Source organism: Phyllobates terribilis, unplaced genomic scaffold (assembly GCF_046119375.1).
Source record: "Phyllobates terribilis strain yellow unplaced genomic scaffold, ASM4611937v1 Scaffold_7__3_contigs__length_470593459, whole genome shotgun sequence".
Classification (NCBI taxonomy): domain Eukaryota; kingdom Metazoa; phylum Chordata; class Amphibia; order Anura; family Dendrobatidae; genus Phyllobates; species Phyllobates terribilis.
In genome coordinates, this window is record NW_027362767.1 from 80,385,038 (window position 1) to 80,409,116 (window position 24,079).

The 24,079-nt window shown below is 41.6% G+C and overlaps 1 protein-coding gene across 4 annotated transcripts in view; it reads right to left on the minus strand.

The window, feature by feature from the left end:
* The window catches only part of PSEN1 (presenilin 1), a 60,645-nt gene that overhangs the window by 35,272 nt on the left and 1,294 nt on the right, over positions 1-24,079 (minus strand). For 2 of the 4 annotated variants that reach the window (XM_073638870.1, XM_073638868.1), the window contains exons 2-4: positions 21,966-22,028; positions 19,289-19,408; positions 12,402-12,634 (exon numbers count right to left, since the gene is read on the minus strand). In XM_073638870.1, coding sequence (XP_073494971.1) covers positions 12,402-12,634; positions 19,289-19,372 — 317 coding nt within the window. In that variant the 5' untranslated portion in view covers positions 19,373-19,408; positions 21,966-22,028. Of the gene's footprint in view, positions 1-12,401; positions 12,635-15,139; positions 15,295-19,288; positions 19,409-21,965; positions 22,029-22,107; positions 22,212-24,079 lie in introns of those variants that run through there. The other 2 variants (XM_073638869.1, XM_073638871.1) reach the window with 2 other exon arrangements.

Genomic DNA, 24,079 nt, shown 5'->3' on the forward strand with positions numbered 1-24,079 from the left:
GTGAGGGAAAACCACTGTTTGGGCGCACTGCAGGGTTCGGAAGGGAAGGAGCGCCATTAGACTTTTTGAATGTAAAATTTGTCTGAATAATTAGCAGACGCCATGTTGCGTTTGGAGAGCTCCTGATGTGCCTAAACAGTGGAAACCCCCCACAAGTGACACCATTTTGGAAACTAGACCCCTTAGGGCAGGGTTCCCCAACTCCAGTCCTCAAGGCCCACCAACAGGTCATGTTTTCAGGATTTCCTTAGTATTGCACAGGTGATAATTCCATCACCTGCACAGGCAATAATTCCATCACCTGTGCAATACTAAGGAAATCCTGAAAACATGACCTGTTGGTGGGCCTTGAGGACTGGAGTTGGGGAACACTGCCTTAGGGAACTTATCTAGATGTGTGGTGAGCACCTTGAACCCCAAGGTGCTTCACAGAAGTTTATAATATTGAGCTGTAAAAATAAAATTTTCACATTTTTCCCACAAAAACGTTTTTCATCCCTTAATTTTGCATTATCATAAGGGTAATAGGATAAATTGCACCATGAAATTTGTTGTGCAATTTCTCCTGAACACGCTGATACCCCATATGTGGAGGCAAATTACTGTTTGGGCGCACTGCAGGGTTTGAAAGGGAAGGAGCGCCATTTGACTTTTTGAATGTAAAATTTGTCTGAATAATTAGCAGACGCCATGTCGCATTTGGGGAGCCCCTAATGTGACTAAACAGTGGAAACCCCCCCACAAGTACCACCATTTTGGAAACTAGACCCCTTAGGGAACTTATCTAGATGTGTGGTGAGCACCTCGCACCCCCAGCTGCTTCACAGAAGTTTATAATATTGAGCCGTGAAAATAAAATTTTCACATTTTTCCCACAAAAAATCTTTTTCATTCTCTAATTTTGTATTATCATAAGGGTAACAGGATAAATTGCACCATGAAGTTTGTTGTGCAATTTCTCCTGAACACGCCGATACCCCATATGTGAGGGAAAACCACTGTTTGGGCGCACGGCAGGGTTTGAAAGGGAAGGAGCGCCATTTGACTTTTTGAATGTAAAATTTGTTTGAATAATTAGCGGACGCCATGTCACATTTGGGGAGCCCCTAATGTGTCTAAACAGCGGAAACCCCCCACAAGTGCCACCATTTTGGAAACTAGACCCCTTAGGGAACTTATCTAGATGTGTGGTGAGCACCTTGCACCCCCAGCTGCTTCACAGAAGTTTATAATATTGAGCCGTGAAAATAAAATTTTCACATTTTTCCCATAAAAAATGTTTTTCATCCCCTAATTTTGCATTATCATAAGGATAACCGGAGAAATTGCACCATGAAATTTGTTGTACAATTTCTCCTGAGTACGCCGATACCCCATATGTGGGGGAAAACCACTGCTTTGGTGTACGGCTGGGTTCGGAAGAGAAAGGAGCGCTATGTTGGCTGGGATAGGCAGCAGACACCATGTCACATTTGAAGAGTCGCTGACATGCCAAAACAGCAGAAACCCCCACAAGTGACCCCATTTTGTAAACTACACCTCTCAAGGAATTCATCTAGGGAAGTAGTGACTATTTTTTAATTTTTAAATTTATACCATTGGGCAGTGAAAAAATCAATTATATTTTTACCACAAAAAAATGTTTTACCCTCAGATTTTACATTTTCACACAGGGCAATGGGTAAAAATGGTGCCGAAATGTGTCACACAATTTCTTCTAAAAGTGTCAATACCCCATATGTGGCTGTATCGTACCGCTTAGCCATACGGTGAGATCTGGGGGGGACGGAGTGCTATTTGACAATTGGAGAACAAATTATTGTAGAATAGGCATTTGGATTTGGGAGCACAACATTTTCTGAATTTCTTTTGGGGGGCAAGGGTCATTTTGCTTTTCCAGAGCCTTTCTGCTACCAGTAACTTGGAAGTCCCTTATATTTTTAACAGATGACGGACCTGAGTGGGGACTAGCTTTTTTTGAGGACTGAGTTGAAGCTTTTATTGGGAACATTTTACGTAACATTTATCCGGCGCTCTAGGCTGAGCACTTACATCGGGGTTTCCATCTAAATTTCCAAGTGATGTAATTCAGATGAAACCCCTGCAGGATCCATTCACTGTAATGAGGCAGCAGAGTTACTCTGAACTCCGTCTGGCCTCTGTTTAGTGGTGTCCTTTTTTTCAGAAGTGCACAAAACTGTGGCCAACCGCACTTTTATGCACGCCTAAAACAAATGACACCGTGGGATCCCAGGCTAGACGGCGTCCACAGTGGCCTATATCTGTCTCATTACAGGGAATCTTCCGTCATGGGTTCCGGCTGAATCACGTATTTCAGCGATTTACACGGAAATTCTGGTGTAAGTGCTCAGCGCAGCGCACAGGATAAATGTGGGCAGAGCCTTACTGGGATCTTTGGGGACATAATAAACAAATCAGTAGCAGGTGAAGAATTGGTTTTATTTATTTTTTACGCCGTTCCTAGTGTGATATAACTGATTAGATTACTTTATTCTTCGGGTCGGTGCGATTACAGAGATACCAGATTGATATCGGGTTTTTATGACTGACCGCTGTCACACACTAAAAGACGCTTTTTTTGCAAAATCTAGTTTTTGCATCACCATATTTTGAGAGCTATAATTTTTCCATATTTCGGCCGACAGAGTCATGTGACGGCTTGTTTTTTGCGGGACGAGTTGACATTTTTATTGGTACCATTTTTGGGGACGTGACATTTTTTGATCGCTTTCTATTCCGTTTTTTGGGAGGTAAAATTAACAAAAACAAACAATTCAGGAATTGTTTTTTGAGGTTTTTTTTTATGCCGTTCTGCGTGTGGTAAAAGTGATCAGGCAGCGTTATTCTTCGGGTCAGTACGTTTACAGCGATACTACACTTACTGTATTTTTTTTATGTTTTGGTGCTTTTACACAATAAAACTATTTTATAGAAAAAAATATTTTTTTTGCATTGCTTTATTCTGAGCGCTATAACTTTTTTATTTTTCGGCTGATGGAGCTGTATGGCGGCTTTTTTTTGCGTAACAAGATGACGTTTTCAGTGGTACCATTTTTATTTCTATTTTGTTTTTTGATCGCATTTTTTTCCACTTTTTGTTTGGCAATATGATGAAAAAGCATATTTTTTTGCTCCGTTTTTTATTTATTTTTATTACGGTGTGCACAGAAGGAGTTAATTAGTGTGACAGTTTTATAGCTCGGGTTGTTTCGGACGCGGCGATACCAAATATGTGTACTTTTTTTGGTTTTGTAAAAATATACGGATTTATTGGTTTAATATTTTATTTATTTATTTTTATTTATTTTGTGATTTTTTTTATTAATAGTTTAAAAATTTTTTTTTTACTTTTTTTCACATTTTTTCTTAGTCCCTGTATGGGACATTAATTTTTATTTTTCTGATCTCTGATCTCATGTAATGTAATAGACATATATTACATTACATGAGATCTTCCCTGACTGTTTCAGTCAGAGTCTCCTGTCTGGCTACAGCTGCAGCTGAGCCAGACAGGACACCATATATGGCAGAGCTGGAGGCGGTCATGTGACCTCCAGCTGCCATAGCAACCCCAGGTCCTGGAAGGACTCGGAGGTCTTCGGAGAGGTAAGTTGACGACCCCCTCTCCTCCTGCTGTCTCCTATATGCCGCGATCACTATAGATCACAGCATATAGAAGACAGCTAAGGGTTAACATCACTGGGACCTGATCTAATCAGGTCCCGATGATGTCCCCTGTCAGAGCTAACGCTCTGCACCGGAATCGCAGCGTTTGCAGGACCCTGGGGGTCCTGAGCGCTGCGAGACCACCCACCGTTTTTAAACGTCGGCGCTGCACAGAGCCCGGCAAGCGCCGACGTTTATCTACAGTGGGCGGTCGGGAACCGGTTAAAGACAACTCCAGCAATACCTTTACATGGCCAGCCCACTCTTCCATCACTGAGAAATCATCATTTTAAGTGATATGCAAATGTCGCTTAAGATCTGATGCCTCTGTCACTCCAGCTCTATTCCTTGCCCAATGTTGCCTCCTCCTACTTAACAGACAGCCTCTATGCTGTGTGACCTCAGGCGAAGGAGCCATCAATTTAGCGGATCTAAGCAGGGTTGTGGAGTCGGGAGTCGTGGAGTCTGTGTCCATTTTGGTGGAGTCGGAGTCAGTATAAAATGGACCGACTCCTAAAATATATAATAAATTGGGTACAGTAGTTCAATGCAGTTTGTGGGAAATATTTTTTCATAAGAATTTGGTAAAGTTATGAAATGTCCTATAAATGTCTGTCCTATTCCTGATCTAAGGGTCTAGACTTTTAGCTGAGATGAATCTGTGCTGCAGTAAATCTATCACTTAAACATGAGCCATGTATGAGGGAGTCAGAGGTTTGGCTTACTGACTCCACAGCCCTGGCTGGGGCTTTGATCCTACATTGGTAGAGCCACTGAGCTCAGTATTTGGTTGCCTTGCTGCAGATGTGACGTCAGTGCTGCAACCAATACCAGACACCACGAGAAGAAGCAAAGACACAAAAGTGGACCCGGGGAAGGTGAGTGGAGCGAGTTTTTATTTTTGATAAATATAAAACTGCACTCAGGGACAAACATTAACTGGAAAGGGACAACCCATTTAAATAAAACAAAAGGTGATGACAGGTAAAAGTCACAAAAAAAGTCCTAAAGCTGGACACAGATATAAGAAGTATTATTGCACAGATTGGGCTGATGGCTGAATAATGGGGCAATTATAACACGACCAGATCAGTGAAATAAAGATCAATACAGCCGATTCTCTGCTCTGCCAAAAAACGTGGGATAATGACAGGAGCGCCAAAAAAGCTCTTACCCTGACAATATTACACTTTTCCATCTATTCACAGTTGCCTCCATAACATACATCATGAGGACTAATTTATGTTTAAAAGCTTGTCAGGGAGGCTGTAAATCAAAGAAATCCACAGTCTGTAAATCATACTAGATACTTTTAAATGCCACATCAGCATGTAGCAGAGAGATTAATGCATTCTTTGGCACAAGCCCTTAAGTGCACGTACACATGCCGCACTTCGTACATCTAAATCTTGGCGAGGAAGTCAAAAGTTATAGAGCTGTCAAGCTGCAAATGATACTCCAGAGGGCGGTCTCCCTGAGAAAAGGACATACTGCAGCCAGTTGGTATTTTTTTTTTTTGCCGGTAGCCCGCCACCATGCATTACTACATAAACTCAACGTTTCTAATCTTGCTCCTCAATAAGAAATCCAACTGAGGCAAATCTTAGAAGTTACTCCACAAAACGTGTAGAACAGTATAGACACCATTAACGTAGAATAGTCATCTGGGAGGAGTCCAGATCAAAAACAGTCATGAGATCAGCGCTAAGCCCTGCCCCCGCCTGGCGTTCGTGACATTCTATGGTCACCAGCACCTCCTATAAAAGAGGTGTCAATCAAGCCAGGATGGGCGGAGCTAGAGCGCTACATGCATGACTGCTCTCGATCTGGGCACCGCCCATATAACTACATATGGCAAGCAGAGATTTCTAAAGTGATTTCTAGGATTGGTTGATGTATTTTACAAAACAGGGGCATGTTTAGATATTAGTCTATGCACTAACACATGGCAAGAAAAAAAAAAAAATCAGAGTGGACAGGTTCCCTTTAACTATAAGCACTTTATAGATATGTAACTATGTACAGAGTGCCCGGCAACCTATGTAGAAATAAAAAGGACACAGATTGAACTTTATTGACCTTTCTCCACCAGTTACACTTCTCTTCTCCCATTTCTCAATCGCTAGATTTATAACCCACAATGCCATATGTTGTGAGAAAAGTATAAAGTCCCTTCTTTAAATGCCGTTTTAGTATCTGCCATTACTACTTCTTGCTGGTGGACTCTCTGACTGCTCTAACTGTAGAGAACCCTTTCCAGTTTACATGCTAGAATCGCCTTGGAGAGAAGCCATTTCTTGCAAAAACTGATAGTATGCCCCAACATGCATTTATAAGAGATGGCCTGAATGTGACAGTTGATACACAAAATCCATGGGCAGCCTGCACCGGGACTAGCTCTATGATCTCAGTCAGGCATGTTTGACTCAACAGGACATTTTCTCTGAAACATTTAAATAGGCGTCGGGGACTGAGCCTTGCTGGAGACTAGTCGGACGGGAGGGTCCTCGGCAGCTTCTCCCCACCCGCTGCCCTCTACTGTCTCGGTGCAGGTAAGCAGAGACTTGTCACTCCAGGGCAGCAGGTGACGGGCGAGTCCAGCACGGCGGTACCTGCATCAGACATTTGTGGCATATTCTGTATAGGGAATAACCTTTTTAAAAGAGGAATTGAGATCCCGACTTAAACCTCAGCAAAAAAAAAAAAAAAGAGAACAAACAAAACCGCTTAGCAAGCAATTCCAAACCAGCGTGAGAACGATACAGGAACACGGTGAAGATGCACGCAGCGCTAGATCATATCTGATCATCTGTGACATCTAGTGGCAGAAGAGAAAATGACATTTAATGCATAGTGTAAGAAGGTTTACACGCGGAGAACACAATCTGCAATGACCAGATAGACCACAGGTGGTCCTGTACAAATCTTCGAGACAAAGTGAATCATTGGTTCAAAAAGGCAAAAAACACTCTCCGTGCACGTGACCTTCTCCAGCTAAAAATACTTATAACGACTACGACGCTAGCAAAATGTGTAGTTTTATTTCTTTCGTTATACCAGTGACGCAACTTAATTTTCTCTCAATGCTGTTGTGTATTTGTTATTTTGTGGATTGAGTTACACAGAGACCATTGCTCTGTTCTGTCCCTTTGGCTGCAGTTTGTCACTTTTGCATTTTGTCATTGCTCTCACCCCTAGAGGTTCAGTAGCATGAGACTGACTCTACAACCCACAGAAGTTGCTCAGGTAGTGCAGTTCATCCAGGATGGCACATCAGTGCAAGCTGTGGCAAGAAGGGTAGATGTGTCTGTCAGAGTAGTGTCCAGAGCATGGAGCAGATACCAGGAGACGTGGAGGGGGCTGTAGGAGGGCAACAACCCAGCAGCAGGACCGCTACCTCCGCCTTTGTGCAAGGAGGAACAGGAAGAACAATGCCAGAGCCCTGAAAAACGACCTCCAGCAGGACACTAACCTCCATGTGTCTGCTCAAACTGTCAGAAACAGACTCCGTGAGGGTGGTATGAGGGCCCGATGTCCACAAGTGGTGTTGTGCTCACAGCCCAACACCGTGCAGGGCGATTAGCATTTAATAGAGAACACCAAGATTGACAGATTCCACACTGGCGCCCTGTGCTCTTCACAGATGAAAGCAGGTTCACACTGAGCACATGTGACAGACGTGACAGTCTGGAGACGCCATGGAGAGCGATCTGCTGCCTGCAACATCCTTCAGCATGACCGGTTTGGCAGTGGGTCAGTAATGGTGTGGGGAGACATTTATTTGGAGGGCCGCACAGCCCTCCATGGGCTCGCTACAGGTAGCCTGGCTGCCATTTGGTACCGAGATGAGATCTTAAGACCCCTTGTGAGACCATATGCTGGTGCGATTGACCCTGGGTTCCTCCTAATGCAGGACAATGCCAGACCTCATGTGGCTGGAGTGTGTCAGCAGTTCCTGCAAGATGAAGGCATTGAAGCTATGGACTGGCCCGCCAGTTCCCCAGACCTGAATCCAATTGAGCACATCTGGGACACCATGTCTCGTTCCATCCATCAACACCACAGACTTCCAGGCATTGACTGATGCTTTAATCTATGGCTGGGAAGAGATCCCTCATGAGAACATCCGCAACCTCATCAGGAGCATGCCCAGGCATTGTAGGGAGGTCATACAGGTACGTGGAGGCCACACACAATACTGAACAGCATTTCCTTCTCTTGAGGCATTTCCACTGAAGTTGGATCAGCCTTTAATTTAATTTTCCACTTTTTTTTTTTTAAACTTGATTTATTAAACTATTTTAGATTGCATTTAATATTGGAAAGTATCCAGAGATATCACATCAACATAGATATACATCAATGAGGACATATTAAAGTAAACAGGTCAGATGGGTTACAGATAGATAGATATATGGTATCTTCCTAATTAGGATACAATCCAAACTTGGAACTCTCAACCATAACTTATCAAACGTCTGCTGTCTTTTCCATGCTCAAATTAACTCAAATTTGATTTTCCACTTTGATTTTGAGTATCTTTCCAAATCCAAACCTCCATGGGATATTAATTGTGATTTACATTGATAATTTAATGTTTTATTGTTTTCAACGCATTCCACTATGTAATGAATAAAGATTTGCAACACAAATATATCATTCAGTGAAATCTAGGATGTGGGATTTTAGTAGTCCTTTACTTTTTTGAGCAGTGTGTGTGTTTGTGTATATATCATACCACACATACATCAGATTTTGCCATACGGTTTAACGTCATAGTATGGTTTGTAACGATTGAAGTGGCACCAAATAAATTTATTTTTTTTATATTGTCAAAATGTTTTCTGTTATAATCTTAAATTATCTATTTTTTTTTTAGCCCCACTAGCAGGTCATATGATGCAAAATCACTTGACGGCTTGTATAACTCTGGTACGCTCAGTATATTGACGCTTTGTCGATCAGCGTAAACCTGCAGTCAGCCATGGCAGGCTTGTTATCCTTTTTTAGACCCCTAGCTGCAATGACAACCCAACAATCTCTCAATCGTGTTGATCAGCAGCACACAAGGGTGTCAGACTGATGGGGGCACAGGCTCCATCTAACATCACGGTAATGGGGATCTGCAGAAACACCCAGCACCAGCAGAACGTAAAAGTAGCTGAAATACATATACGGCGGATTACAGGTACAGTGAAGGAAATAATTATTTAATCCCTTGCAGTTTTTGTAAGTGCCCACTGACAAAGACATGAACAGTCTATAATTTTAAGGGTAGGTTAATTTTAACATTGAGAGATAGAATATCCCCAAAAAAAAAAATCTAGAAAAATCACATTGTATAAATTAGATACATTTATTTGCATTTTGCAGTGAGAAATAAGTATTTGATCCCCTACAAATCATTATGAGTTCTGGCACCTACAGACCAGTTAGACGCTCCTAATCAACTCGTTACCTGCATTATAGACAGCTGTCTTACATAGTCACCTGTATAAAAGACTCTGGTCCACAGACTCAATTGATCAGTCAGACTCTAACCTCTACAACATGGGCAAGACCAAAGAGCTTTCTAAGGATGTCAGGGACAAGATCATAGACCTGCACAAAAGGTGGAATGGGCTACAAATCCATAAGTAAGACGCTGGGTGAGAAGGAGACAACTGTTGGTGCAATAGTAAGAAAATGGTAGAAATACAAAATGACTGTCAATCGACATCGATCTGGGGCACCATGCAAAATCTCACCTCGTGGGGTATCCTTGATCATGAGGAAGGTGAGAGATCAGCCTAGAACTACACGGGGGGAACTTGTTAATGATCTCAAGGCAGCTGGGACCACAGTCACCAAGAAAACCATTGGTAACACATTACGCCTTAAGGCTATGTGCCCACGATGCAGAAATGCTCAGGATTTTTTCCTGAGCGTTTCTGCATCTCCCTGGCAGAAAAAAAGCGGATTGTGCATGTGTTTTCCTGCCAGGGACATGTGGATGTGAAGCGTTCTTCACTTGCATTTCCGCATGCGGGTTGTCAAGCGCTTTCCAAGGGATTAGCATCACTTGGAAAGTGCTTGTGACAACTAGGTCACACTAAATAAATCCATGCAAACGGCATGGATTTATATAGTGTGACCCGAGAGAGTGGTTAAAAATAAAAAAATAAGCCTATACTTACCTTCCTGGCCCCCGAGACTTGCTGCGCTCCTGTGCTGGCTACCGGCAGATCGCGGTATGCTGTACTGAAAGACCTGCCGTCACATGACTGTGACATCAGCGCAGGTCCTTCAGTCCTGTGCGATCTGTCGGCAAGCACAGAGAAGGAGTCCGGGGGCCGTCGGAAGGTGAATATAATCTTTATTTTTTATTTTATTCTTTTTTTAATGGTACCTGGGTGTGGAGGAGAGTCTCCTGTCCTCCACACCCGTGTACCATCTGCACATTAGAACGCGCCAATTACGCAAGTACAGATGCAGTCTTGCGGAATTGGCACGTTCTAATGCAAGTCAATGGCGGCAAAAACGCAGCACTTCCGCAAAATTAATGGACATGCTGAGCGCAGCATGGGCATTGAAAGTGCGGAATTGCATTGGAGACCATGGGGGAAGGTTTACCAAGTGTTTCCGCTGAGGAAATTCCGCAGCGTAAACGCTTGAAAAACACATCGTGGGCACACAGCCTAAAGATTTAAAATCCTGCAGTGCCCACAAGGTCCCCCTGCTCAAGAAGGCACATATGCAGGCCCGTCTGAAGTTTCCCAATGAACACCTGGATGATTCTGTGAGTTATTGGGAGAAGGTGCTGTGGTCAGATGAGACAAAAATTCAGCTCTAGCATTAACTCAACTCGCCGTGTTTGGAGGAAGAGAAATGCTGCCTATGACCCAAAGAACACCATCCCCACTGTCAAGCATGGAGGTGGAAACATTATGTTTTGGGGGTGTTTCTCTGCTAAGGGCACAGGACTACTTTACCGCATCAGTGGGAGAATGGATGGAGCCATGTACCGTAAAATCCTGAGTGACAACCTCCTTCCCTCCGCTAGGACATTAAAAATGGGCTGTGGCTGGGTCTTCCAGCAAGACAATGACCCAAAACATACAGCCAAGGCAACAAAGTGGCTCAAAAAGAAGTGCAGTAAGGTCATGGAGTGGCCTAGCCAGTCTCAAGAGCTTAATCCCATAGAAAACTTATGGAGGGAGTTGAGGCTCCGAGGTGTCAAGCGACAGCCTCAAAATCTGAATGATTTAGAGATGATCTGCAAAGAGGAGTGGACCAAAATTCCTCCTGACATGTGCACAACCCTCATCATCAGCTACAAAAAACGTCTGACTGCTGTGCTAGCCAGTAAGGGTTTTGTCACCAAGTATTAAGTGTGGTTTGCCAGAGGGATCAAATACTTATTTCTCACTGCAAAATGAAAATAAATGTATCTAATTTATACAAATTTATCTATCTCTCAATGTTAAAATTATAGACTGTTCATGTCTTTGTCAGTGGGCAAACTTACAAAAACAGCAAGGGATCAAATAATTATTTCCCCCACTGTAACAGAATAGTATATGTCATGTGATAGGGAAGGAGTTAAAGGAAAATCTAGGCAAAAGTGACTTGAATATGCACAGCCTCCTCAGGCCTTGCAATAAGCAGAACATTGCTTTTCTATGGTGTACTATGCATTAGACAAGTCAGTTTCTCCTGGAGGGTTCTATTAAGCAACCGTAGATACTTTATAAATAACTGACACAGGTAAATCTAGACTGGGGGTATCATTTTAGTTACAGAAATATGAAAAGTTTAATAGATAAATGTAATAAAATTTTATTCATCATAAATTAGTTAGGACCCTTTATGCCATGTTCCCATATAAAATTAATGCTCCGTTTTCTCAGCTGTGGGGCATTTTTCGCACAGAAAATCTGCTGCATTAAGGCCTTATTCACATGTCCGATTTTCTTGTACAAGTGCTACCCATGGTTTTCACAGATAGCACCAGTACTGATGATAGTCTAGGAGGCCATTCACCGTGATTTTTTGCAGACCAAGTGGTCCGTGGAAATTGCGGAGACATGCCAGCTTTAGGATCAAGATCGGTATTGCAAGTTTAAGTAAAGTGAATGTGAAAGGCTACTTTTTAAATGGTACATTATTTTGCTGAGATATAATTTAGAGATATATGTACATTTTATCTCTTTTTTTGGAGATTTATGGATGGGATTGTGTGAAAACTCATGTGACTGTGCGTTTGAAGATCGTGTTTAACTGCGTTTCTGGGTGCAAATATTAATACAGACTTCTACGAGGAGCCTGTAAAAATGTAATGTGTGCGGAATAAGTGCGATTCTGCACGCACACAAATAAAGTTGCAACAAATATGCACCAAAAATGTAATAAGCAGACTGTAATGGCATATTTTGGTTCAGTTTTTGCACACAGCAACAGACTCGAAGGCTAATTAAATAGCTTGCGTGCTCAAAACCCTCCTGTTTTTAAGAGGTTTTGGATTATAGCAGCTATGACAAATGTTTAGGCCCAGATCCATCACTTGTGTTTTGCATGTCAGTCCTAATGAGGAGTGCATTGGACTCAGATTATGAACTCTATGCACCTTTTAGCTGCCGTGCACCACTGCAATAAATGTACCAAAGTGACGTAAATTCTGTCGGATGTGTGGACCCTGCAGCAAAATAATCTGGTGATCCTTTAGTTATACTTACAGCTGCCCATCATTCCTAGTGTAGAAGCTGACGGACTTGATCGTTGCTACAACCACCACCATACAGAGGGTTACGGGCACGAAAAGCATAATCACATGCTTGGCTCCGTATCGCAACGTCAGCTCCTCGTCTTCTTCCTCGTCCTGCTCCAGGACTTGCTGCGAGCTGCTCTGCGTCTGTCCATTGCTCTGAGATTCAGTCCGCTCGTTGTTTCTCCGCTCGCTGTTGTCATTCTGAAAGACCCACATTTATATTAGAAACGCGCAATACTTTGCAAAGTTATAAATAAAAAAACACATTTACAATGCACCATCAACCAATGCACCCTGTGCACTGGAAAATGTTGCTCTACCATTAATTGTTGTAACAAATCCTTCCCCTGTGGATTTTCACATAAGGTGGGAACCACTATTAGGCTACATTTAGTGAATACTGACAATGTACAACAAGGTCGCGGGTCTTCAGAGCTGAACTCTGCATGCTCATATGTGCCCAAGTACAGGTCAGGAGCCCAGTGGCCGGTCAGTACATCGTTAATTAAATAGTGGCATCATGCACACAACTGTATTATATAACGCTATGTCAAGTATATGGGGATTTTTATTTTTTCAGATTGCATATAAAAGAAAAAAAAAAAAAATGTTGAATGTTTTAATCGGTTGTCATATGTTTAGAGATTTTCATTGTAGGCATCAAGAACTCGCCTTCTCTGTGTAAAAAGCTCTGCTACATACAAAGACTTGCTGAAAAGATTAGTAACACAATGTGGCGAGAGAGTATTGTTTGATCTACAGTGAAACGTAGTAAAAAAAAAAAAAAAAAAAAAAACAACAACAATATATATGAGTTGCATTATATTTTTCTCATCACGGATGTGGCCAGTGTCCGTGCACACTGGTAATTTACATGCAAATTACAAAAATAAATGTGTATAAAAAGAAGAGGAAACCCTTTAACCAGATGGTTAACTAACCGGGCTGTGTATTATAATACTTCCTGTTGCTTTAAGCAATGAAATCCTCTAGAGATGAGAACGACCAACAGTCGACTCCTTAGAGATTGGGAAGTAACATACACAATAAGTAGTAACGGCCACTAACCACCACTATAAACAAGAAGGAGCTGTCAGCAATGATATAGGATACACAACACAGGGTTCCAGAAATAGTTGGACAGTGACATATTTAAGATACAATTATATAATCAATATGGGCTTAAAGTGCCGACTCAGCTTTAATTTGAGGGTATTCACATCCTAATTGGAGTGAAGGTTTAAGAATTACAGCTCTTTAATATGTAGCTGACTCTTTTTCAAGGGACCAAAAGGTAATTGGACAATTCCCTCAAAAGCTAGTTAATGGGCTGTATGGGCTATTCCCTCGCTATATAAAAACTACAATGAGCAGCCCTGTAAGTGATACACTGCTGGAATCAGGGTCTCTGTCTCTACATCATGCTGCTCTCAGATTAAATAGTAAAATCCTGGTGACAGATTCCCTTTAAGGACTGGAGTCCAAAAATGCCACCTAAAGCAAAGAGTTGTAGGTTCCCTTCTAACCTGTTATATTTTTATAATACACAGGATAGACATTAAAAGGAATATTTTGGACAAATCGCTTATTAAATCAATGTAAAAGCTTATGAAAAATAAAGAAACTATTATTTCCTTGCTGTTAACAGCATGTGGTGATATGATCTCCAGCTCCAGTCCGTTCAGAGTACAGAGATTATTTTGTCTGTGCCAGTGATCACTGGGCAGTTTCATAGAGAAGGAAAGCAGAATCCATAGAAGTAAGGCAGGCTACACAGGGAGCAAGTAATCTTATGAACTGGTGACTTTGGCCAGAAGAGATGCTCCTGGGCTTCCAGAGTGCTAGATTATACTAGGATAAATAAATCATATGACTCTTGGTCCCCTGGAGTAGAAAGAGCCAGTGTCAACCCTTACAACCTAATTAACTGCAGGACAATCTTAAGAAAAATGATGTATGTAGCAATTTATCCACCTTGAGACTGTACAGTCTCAGGATGGTGCTTTGTTTTTTTTCGTGCCTGGAAAACCTGTAAGCCTATACTGGTAATAACTAAACATCTAACGCTGTATTATATTGCTCGGTTGATACACTTGTGTTATTACTAGTATAAAGCTATTTTCATATATGATATAACATTTTGCACATACAAAATCTAGAAATGTAAAAGGATATTATCTGACATTACTTTAAAGGTGCACATTGGTCTTAGCACAACTTTACCAATATTGCCTTCACAGTATGGAAGACCAGCCTGTGGCTGTAATCTAAAGCAAGCGAGTACATGTGCGACAGCAATAACAAGCAGTTCGATGACCAGCAAGAACAATTTAGTTTTATAATTAGTTTTAAACATTAAGTGTTTTCCTGATTTAGATTACTCTTATGGTACAGAACGAAACCTGACAAATATTTCACAGTCCGAATGGCCGTCGATATCAATAGTTGGATGGTGTTTGTTACAAATAAATGCACCAGAAACAGAACGAAACAGAACCAGTAAAGTGGTGGAAAAAAAATTACAACTACGGCACTGAGATCACTAAGAAAGAAAACTTGTTTGCATCACTCAACTTCCTATTGCAAATCCATGCGAAAAAAAGAACCAAACACATATGTTTCAAGCCCTTCTTGAATGTATAACAGAGGTGCTGTAATGTGTATACATGGTAGATGGAAACACGATATGTAGCCCCCAATACTCACAGGCTGGAGCACAAGCAGTGGTATGGACTCCTCGTCCTCCGACATATCCGAACATGTGGTTAGTGAGGAAGTCAGAGCAGCCGTAGTGCAAAACACCCAACCTCTGATAACAGAGCGGGCAGGGATATTGCTCACTAGTTATGTATTAACCACAGCACAAGTCTGTGTAATGTTCATCCCCCGAGAATACAGGACGGCTCCAGATAACCATGTGACGAGGATAAGCCGCTGCTAAACAGTTACAGAAGCATCATGTGCCATTATAGGGTCACAGAGAGTGTGGCTGCAAGAGTCCAATGAGGAAAAAAAAGAACTAAAAAAAAAAAAAAAAAAAAAAAAGAGGCAGCAAGAAAGAAACAAACAGAAAAATAGAGCAAGCAAAAAAAAAAAAAAAAAAAGAAAAAGGAAAGCAAAAAGGAACAGTTACACAAGCATCATGTGCCGCTATAGGTCACAGATATTGTGGCTGCAACTGTCCAATGAGAAAAAAAAAAAAGGAGAAAAGACAGACAAAAAAAAAGGAGCAAAATAAAAGAAAAAAAAAAGGGAAGAGAACTAGTAAAAAGAAAGAGGAAAAGAACAGTGGCTTTTTTTTTTTTGCACATCTTGAAAGCAATTTCTCGAATAAGTTCCCTCCTCAGATCCAGAGAAGCTGTTCCCATCTTGGCCATCTTGGGTGTGATGTCTACATCAGCAGAACAAAGGGATTTGGACTTTTTAAAAACATAGCCACATCTATTGGAAGATCAGCTGAAAAACATTGTGCACGAGAAAAGAGTGCAGCGGTTTTCAACAAAAGAAATAGCTGGTGTACGTGTCCAGTCACACGTCACTTTATCAGACGCCACGGTCACTAGTCTAGGATGTGGGGCATGCCTTACAAAGGAAAAGATCTACAAACACCTCCATGGATGGGGAAGTAGAGAGGACATGGGCAAGTCAGGTGCTCTTATTTTACAGAATAATCCCAATTTGGGTGAAATATTAAAGTTAAAGGGCTTTTCTGATTTGGAGCAAAAAGTGATCTGGTCGACAGAACAATTATTTACAAACTCAGTCCTTAAAACGGCTCCAGGAGGAATTCAATTTATTGCTTAACACTTTTACCAATACCTACAAATCTGACATGCTATTTCAGCTCAATAGGGCCTGATGGATCTCAGCATACAACATTATCCCGCAATACCATTGCATCTACAGGTCATTCAAAGGGTTTAATTTCTACTATATATAAATGTCTATTGTTATCCCAACTGAATAATCCCCTCTGACAGTTAAAGCAAATGGGAGGGGGGTGTAGGCCCTATATTGAAGGAGTAATGGAGAGAGATTCTAGAAACTGTTCCCAAAGGCTCTCAACTATATTTAATTCACAATTTAATTCCCGACTTGCCCCTATTTATATGTATCTCTCGTATCTTATTTCAAGTACGTAAACTTCTTGCGTTTCACTGGTTAGACACACAACCTCCATCTATGGGAGAGCTACAAGGAAAGATAAATATAATCTGGTTGGAAAGAGGAGTCTATCATAAACGTAACTATAAGCAAATTTGAAAAGGTATGGAGTCCTTGGTGGGATACTCCAGGGCTGCCCACAAATCTTCTAATTAGAGGTAGCATTGTAAATATTCTATCCCTTTAATTGTTAGTCTTTTTTTTTTTTTTTTTTTGCTATCTTCTTCCCTCTTCTACAAAATGTTTTACTCCATTAATCCAGAACTGCTCCGAAAATGAAAATGGTTCTCGCTGGAATGTTGGCATTTGGGTTTAGGGAGTTGGAGTTGTGATACTTGGTCTGTGTTTTATACTATGGCATTATTGTGTCATTCATGTTATTTGAAAGATAAAAAAATTGTATTTGGAGTTTTACAATAAACAATTATTTGATTGAAACAAAAAGGAAGATCATGACAGATCTTCCAATATTAGCTTATTATTAAGCTTCATATCATTTCCCGCACGACTGTTAAAATGAACCTAAAGTGGCAGCTTTTTACTATATAAAGTAATGCAACTGTGTAATAAACTTCAAAACGTTTAAGATCTCTACAAACAACTAGAAATATTCGTAATAAAGCCGCTCACTTCCTTTGTGTGTAAGAATACACAGTACAAGCTTTATTTGTTTGTTTGTCAAAAACACTGAGTCTTTAAACAGCTTCAGGAAAGGTTCTTTCTTTAGGAAGTTTTTAGAGGCGTTTTTTGTTTCTTGAAGCAGTTCTGAAGAATTATTGAACGGTTTTGGAAAGGGTGGCTCGGTGGTTAGCACTGTTGCTTTTCAGCACTGGGGTCCTGGGTTCAAATCCCACCAAGGACAACATCTGCAAGGAGTTTGTATGTTCTCGCCATGTTTGCGTGGGTTTCCTCCAGGTTCTCCGGGTTCCTCCTACACTCCAAAGACATACTGATAGGGAATGTAGATTGTGAGCCCCAATGGGGACAGTGCCGATAATGTCTGTAAAGCGCTGTGGAATATGATGGTGCTACATAAGGCAGACAAAATTAGGTTTGCTTTTTTCCAACTTGTATTAAACAATGCCTAATTAGAAGCCACTTCAAAAGAAGAGACATGCAATTTTTTTTATTCCCCCGGACAAGTTTTTACAAAACCTAAACACTGAATATATGAACAGCAAAATGTTTTTACAATAGAAATTAAAATTAAGTGTCTTTCAGGTTGCTTTTTTGAGAGTGCATCTGCTTTAAGGAAAAAAAAAAAAAAAAAACTCCAAGTGCATATATCATAATATGGGCAGATTTTGCAAACAAAAATCACAGCGCCCTCTAATGATTCTAGTGAATGATAGCAGGCATGTGGACAGCCGAACATCTACTGCTGCCATATTTCAGCAAGTGCACAGCACAGAGACAGGATCTGACTTATCATTTGTCTTATTGCTCACTCCTGTATTTTTCCTGCTATATTCTGGACTGTTCCTACAGTAGGGCACAAGTTAATAAGTTCTGTATGCAGGGATTCTTTTTTTATTACAAAGGGGGTGTGAAAGGAGTTTGTATTGTCTGTTTTTATAAAATACTTAAAGTTTTCAATAAAAAAAAAAAAAAAATTAAGGAGAATCAAACTAGATCAGAAGTAAACTGTTTTACGCTACGTATTTTCATTATATACTGTTGGTTAATAAAAAATAAAAAAAAGTTATAAAGGTTGTAGGAGATCACATTATAGGCCATCCTCACACTAAAGCAGTTATGTCTGAAAGCGGACATCTCAAGATACCAAATCAGCTGAAGCCATCATGTGGTCCATTCATTGTGTGTGGTGGCTTCTGTGTGTCAGAACCCCTAAAAAAAACACATTTATGGCCAATGTGAAAGAATCCTAAATTCAGTAAAGTGTGGTAATGAGGTAAGTAAAATACTGTATTTCTGAAATTATAAGACGCACTTTTTAGCAAGTAAAACTCTTGCTAAAAAGTGTGCGCGTCTTATAATCTCCCTTCCTTTGATGTAAAAGAACGTTGATATGGCATCCTTCCCGATGACTGAGAGAACTGCTCTCTCCTCACGTCCCACACTGATCTGTGTGAGACATATGCATGGCAGGAGTGCTACCGGGACTTACACATCCTGAATAACTGAAGGACCTTTCACCCGACTAGCTCCAGGACGACCTTTGATGTCATGTGATTGGTAACATTCTTGGAAGGAATTGCAAGATGTTGTAACGTAAAGCGTGCGCGCGTATGTAAATGGCACGTAGCCGACCCGCGCGTGTACGTCAATGCGCACGTAGCCGACCTGCGCGCATACGTCAATGTGCACGCAGCAGCGCTGTGCTTGTACGTGTACTGTCCATGCAGCAGTGTTTTGCATACATGTGCACTGAAGAGTGCACATAATGTGCGTGCTGTGAAGCTATAGCGGTATAGTACACGGAGAAACACTAACAATAGATCTATTACCTCCATATTCCACCCAAGTGCATGAAAATTTGTGATAATGACCCCTCTACTTTACACGGCCTGGGAAGTTTTAATTAGTAGGAAAATTATTTTTCAGATTTCCTGGACTGCGTCTTATGGTGAGGTGCGTCATATTGCCCAAAACATACGGTATATATTTTTCCTAAATACCAGAGGTATTCAGCCAACATAAAGATAAAATAGAGGTAGGAAATGCTGATACCATGGTCGCAGCGTGACTGTCGGCAAAGTCCTCTGGCGCCTGTCCCTGCTGCAGCTGAGTAAGGGATGCAGATAATTCCGTCATTCGGAGAAGAAATTCTACTCAAAGCTTTGATGAAATCTGTAATGAGAAAGCCACAAAAAGTCACAGAGAACAAAGGAAAATTCTTAAAATGGGTTGACCACCTCCAGGGGACAGAAAAAGGAATTTTTGCAAATTGGGTTCCATTAAAAATTTTGCAGCGTTTGGTCTCTACAGCCTCCTGGTTTCCCTGCACGTTAAACTTTGATGTGATCTGTGGTCATAAATCCTCTGAGAGGAGCTCAGAAAAAGTCAGAAAAAAGAAAATTACAAACTCCCCGTCAGACCATCATCATAGCGAGCTCACTGATGGATTCTCAGTTATCTCATTCTACAGCCAACGCAACATAAAGGCTATAGTAGACAAACGATGTTAAATTATTTGATGAAACAATTACAAAAATTATTTTTAGCCTCAGATACAAGAAAAAAAAAATAGTGCACATAGCCTTGCCATTCATCTTTCGTGTCTCCCCTATTTCCTCAGATTGTAAGCTTGCGAGCAGGGTCCTCACTCCTCCTGGCATCTGTTGATTTGTGATTATTGTTATTCTGTCTTTTATTGTCTGTACGAGTCCCCTCTAAAATGTAAAGTGCTGCGGAATATGTTGGAGCTATAGAAATAAATTATTATTATCTTTTAACCTCTTCGCATTTCCAAAGATATCAAGCAATTACAGAAGTGAGCCGAGCACTCTTCAGGCGGCTTCCGCTATGAAGACGCTCTATACTGTACAATACAAGAAGCCCAGGTGCCTTTTTGAGCATTGTGACAGTGTTTGCTTGGGAGGGTAAAAAAAATAAAAAAGTAAATCTGGAAAATGCAAGTAAAAAGAAAAAGAAAATATAGCTCAGGTTACGGAAAGGGAAAAAAAAAAACCTCCAAAAAAATAAGTTTCCTGAAGCGTCTTCTGATTGAAAAACACTTTTTAAAAAGGCGGTGTGCCCTTAGTGGAAAAGCAGACAGAATTCTTCTGATATATGGCAGGCAGTTTACGATCCAAGACGACCGCTGCAGCCATTGCACTAATGACACTGCCGTATAGGACACGTGAACTTCTCTGCTGCTGGGCAGAGATTTGTTTGACATTTTAAAAGTTTTAATCTGTTTTTATCTTTTAAAGAAGCAATATAATGATCTAAGCAGTGATAAGGGGTCTGGAAACCCGGCAGCGGGTCAGATACGTCCATGACAGGTGCCCTACGTATTCGCATCCACGTATTAGGCAGATTTCTCTCGTTACTGCAGGGATTTTCTACCTTCCATCTATAGCGATTCAATGCAATCAACTACACCGAGGCAGTTACAGAGTTTTGGATCATGAAGTGGCTGTTAGTGCGGCTCGAGTGTATTTTTGATATCGATGACCAAGCTTTAGGATAGATCAACAACAGAAGATCGCTGGGGGTCCGTCAACCTGAGACCCCACTGATCAGATTTTATAACTTATTTCACTAATCGGATGTAAATAGTGAAAGGCACCGGAACAGCACAGTGCCATTTACTATATAGCGGCCGCTGCCGAGGAATGCAGCTCAGTTAATGTTCAAATGAATGGGGGTCATGGTGTTGGACCCCACTGATCTGATACTGAAGACCCATCCTGGGGATAGATCAACAATATCATTCAGCCCCTTTAAAATAAGTGTAGGAAAAAAAAAAAAAAAAAACACTAAATACTCAATGAAAGAGAAAAATAGATTAGGGTAAATGCTATCAACACTATTTGACATGGAAACATTACTTTTACCTATGCTAGTGTAATTTTATTATCTATCAGTAACCACTAAATTTCAGTTGGAAATCTTCATTCCTATTCAGACCTCCTGATATGAAGTTTGCAGCCTGAGCCAAGTTTTAGATTTTTTTCCCCTCTTGTGGAGTGCCTCTCCCAGTAATATAGGCTGGATGTGAAGTCTCAGTGTATCTAGAGTGCAGCTGTATTCAAATATCAGCACACCTTCTAACCTGCACCTATTTCCTCTTCGTGTGCCTTCTTCCTTATCTGTAGCCCATTTGCTCTGTCCTCCCTGAGAGACTGTAGATAGTTTTCGAATCACCTCTTTTGATGTCTGTATACATCCCCCCCCCCCCCCCACACACACACACACTCAGGTATCTCTAACACCACGTGGCCCCACATACAGTATATGGCTGTCAGACAGGTCAGTGTTCTGCCAACAAGCATCTCTCCCGACTCCTCCACAGCTTGGCCTGGCGCTCCTATGTTCTCTATGAGAAACTTGCTGTCAGACATCTCTGGCGGAGACTTATCTCATACAGAACAAAAGGATCATCAGTCTGAAATAAGAACTTGGTGGATCCTTCTCTGCCAAAACACCATCAGTTGGGGGGGGGTGAGGAGAGGGGAGAATCAGGAGACCCCCATACACATTAGACTGTCGGCAGAGGCTGTTGATAAAAGAACCAAATTCTTTAAAAGTTTTGTGACTTAATAAATTGGGCACGTCTTAAATAAGATTGGGTTATGAACCACCAGTCCTCAAGAACCACATCAAAAGGTGTTTAGCATCTCTTGTGGTCCGAAGCCACTTCTGGTTTCTGGTATCGTTACTGAGAACTAATGTTACTTACAAGGTGTAGTAAAGAATTCAGTGGTCGCCTTTTAGGGTTTTTCTCATCGATTCTTTTGTTCGGCTACAGGACAAAATACAAAAAAGTCATTAAAGGGATCTGAGGAAAACGGTTCTAAAAGACAGAATGGAAGGAGTCAGACCTTAAATACAGAGCGAACGATAATTAGAAGTCGGCACCTCCAGATTACAGAAGCATCTAGCAGAACAGGGTGTATACACAGGCACATTGCTACATTCATAGCTTCCTATGGAGGAACAGCACAAGCTCAGACTTGCAGACATACTTCTCCAGTGTAACAATGTATCGCAAAATATACTGTATAATATCAGATCGCTTCCGGGCTCTCGTCAGTCTGCACCAGAGAGAGAGCGCCATCAATGGTTGTATGATGAACTGTGTCGAGTACACTGACTAGTCTCCACGTCACTGTCACCGTGGACGACCACCATAAAAAGGACTTGAATGTGACACTGTTTGTTGTAAAACCCTGTTCACACTAGGTTTATAGAACTCTACTGGGGGGCTCCATCTGAAACTCCGAAAAACAGAGGATGTTTGAGGCAAGTTTGTGCATTAATTTAGTCACCGATTGCAGTCTTCTGCCGTTTTCAGCGGAGCTTCGCCATCACGTGACCGCATTTGTGATCTGCCAGATTACTCGGTGTCTGCTGCGTGGAGCGGAGGTCACTTTCTCACTACAAGTCTATGAGACTCAGAAATGAGCTCTGCTGCTTCGTTCTGGGTGTCAGATTTCCCCTGAGAAAGTGTAAAAAGGGACCTGCGCTCCACAGAAAAGACACTGTGGGATCGGGCAAATGACGTGCCGCCGGAGCTCCGCTGAGAACAGCAGAAGACGGTGACCGATGAGAATATTACTGCACTCAAGCGTGCACCTTTAAATAATGTTTTTGTGTTTATATGTATTATTTTTTTTTTTTTTTAACTTTTAAAATGTATTTAAAAAGGTATGGATGCTTCTAAAATAATAATTGGAAGCATACTCGCCCATTAGCAGCCCCATGGATCCAGCGGAGGCCGCTGTTGAGATCTGTGCCGGCTCAAAAAGCAATATGTGCTCCATTCAGAGGACACAGCACCGCTGAAGCAGTCAGAGATCTTGTGGCTTCCGAACAGAGCAGACTCTGCTCCCGGCGCCCCCATCGATAAGTTGTTATAAGCTCTAGCAGAGTTGGATACTGCACTGGGCAGCTCCATTCAATGTGTAGCAGCAGCTGCTGGGTCCTGCAGAACAGCTCCTATTAAGAGAATAGCAGCACAACTTCATCTAATGCCTAAATCTGACCACTGCGAACCAATAGTAGAATGATGCTAGGTGTCGGACCCCCACCAATCTGATATTGATGATTTATCCCTAAAGGGGAGGTCATCAATATATGACCAGACAACCCCTTTAAGTAGGATTAGTCACGAAGCAAGAAGTCTGTGGCTGAAACACAATCGCTTGGTGCGAGTCATAGTTTTTAATCTTAATTAAAGAGGTTGTCCACTACTTTAGCATTGATTGATAGGTCAATGTCTGATCGGTCGGGGTCTGACACCCGGCACCCCCGCTCATCAGCTGTTAAAGGTGTTGGCTGGAACTACCCCATCTTCTGATAGTGGCTGAGGAGTACTGCACATTTACCTCCTATTCAAATCAACAGGAAGCAGATGTGTAATATCCTGCCGCCACCACCAACATGGAGCAGCTCCGGCTGGTGCCCACCGCCGCCGGAACAGAAAACAGCTGATCAGTGTAGGAGCCAGGTGTCCCTGACTGATCAGACATTGAGGACCTATCCTTGTACTGAACAACCCCTTTAAGAGTAATATAAAGTTGTATACAAACACCAAGAAAACGAACAATACACTGAGCCTCGCAGACGAGGGACGAAGTCCACGATAACAGGCACTCCGCGGATATTCCTCAGGATACTGAACTCGTCCATGAGCTCATGTTCCCGTATAAGTAACTGAGAGCAATAATCCATATTTCCTGTGTGAACATCTTCCTACAAGGACCTGCCTCGTACACACCCAAAAGGAAGCTACGGCAGCCATCCTGCATCTGCTATATACAGTAGAAATGGCAGTGATGGCGTCCTAGTTGC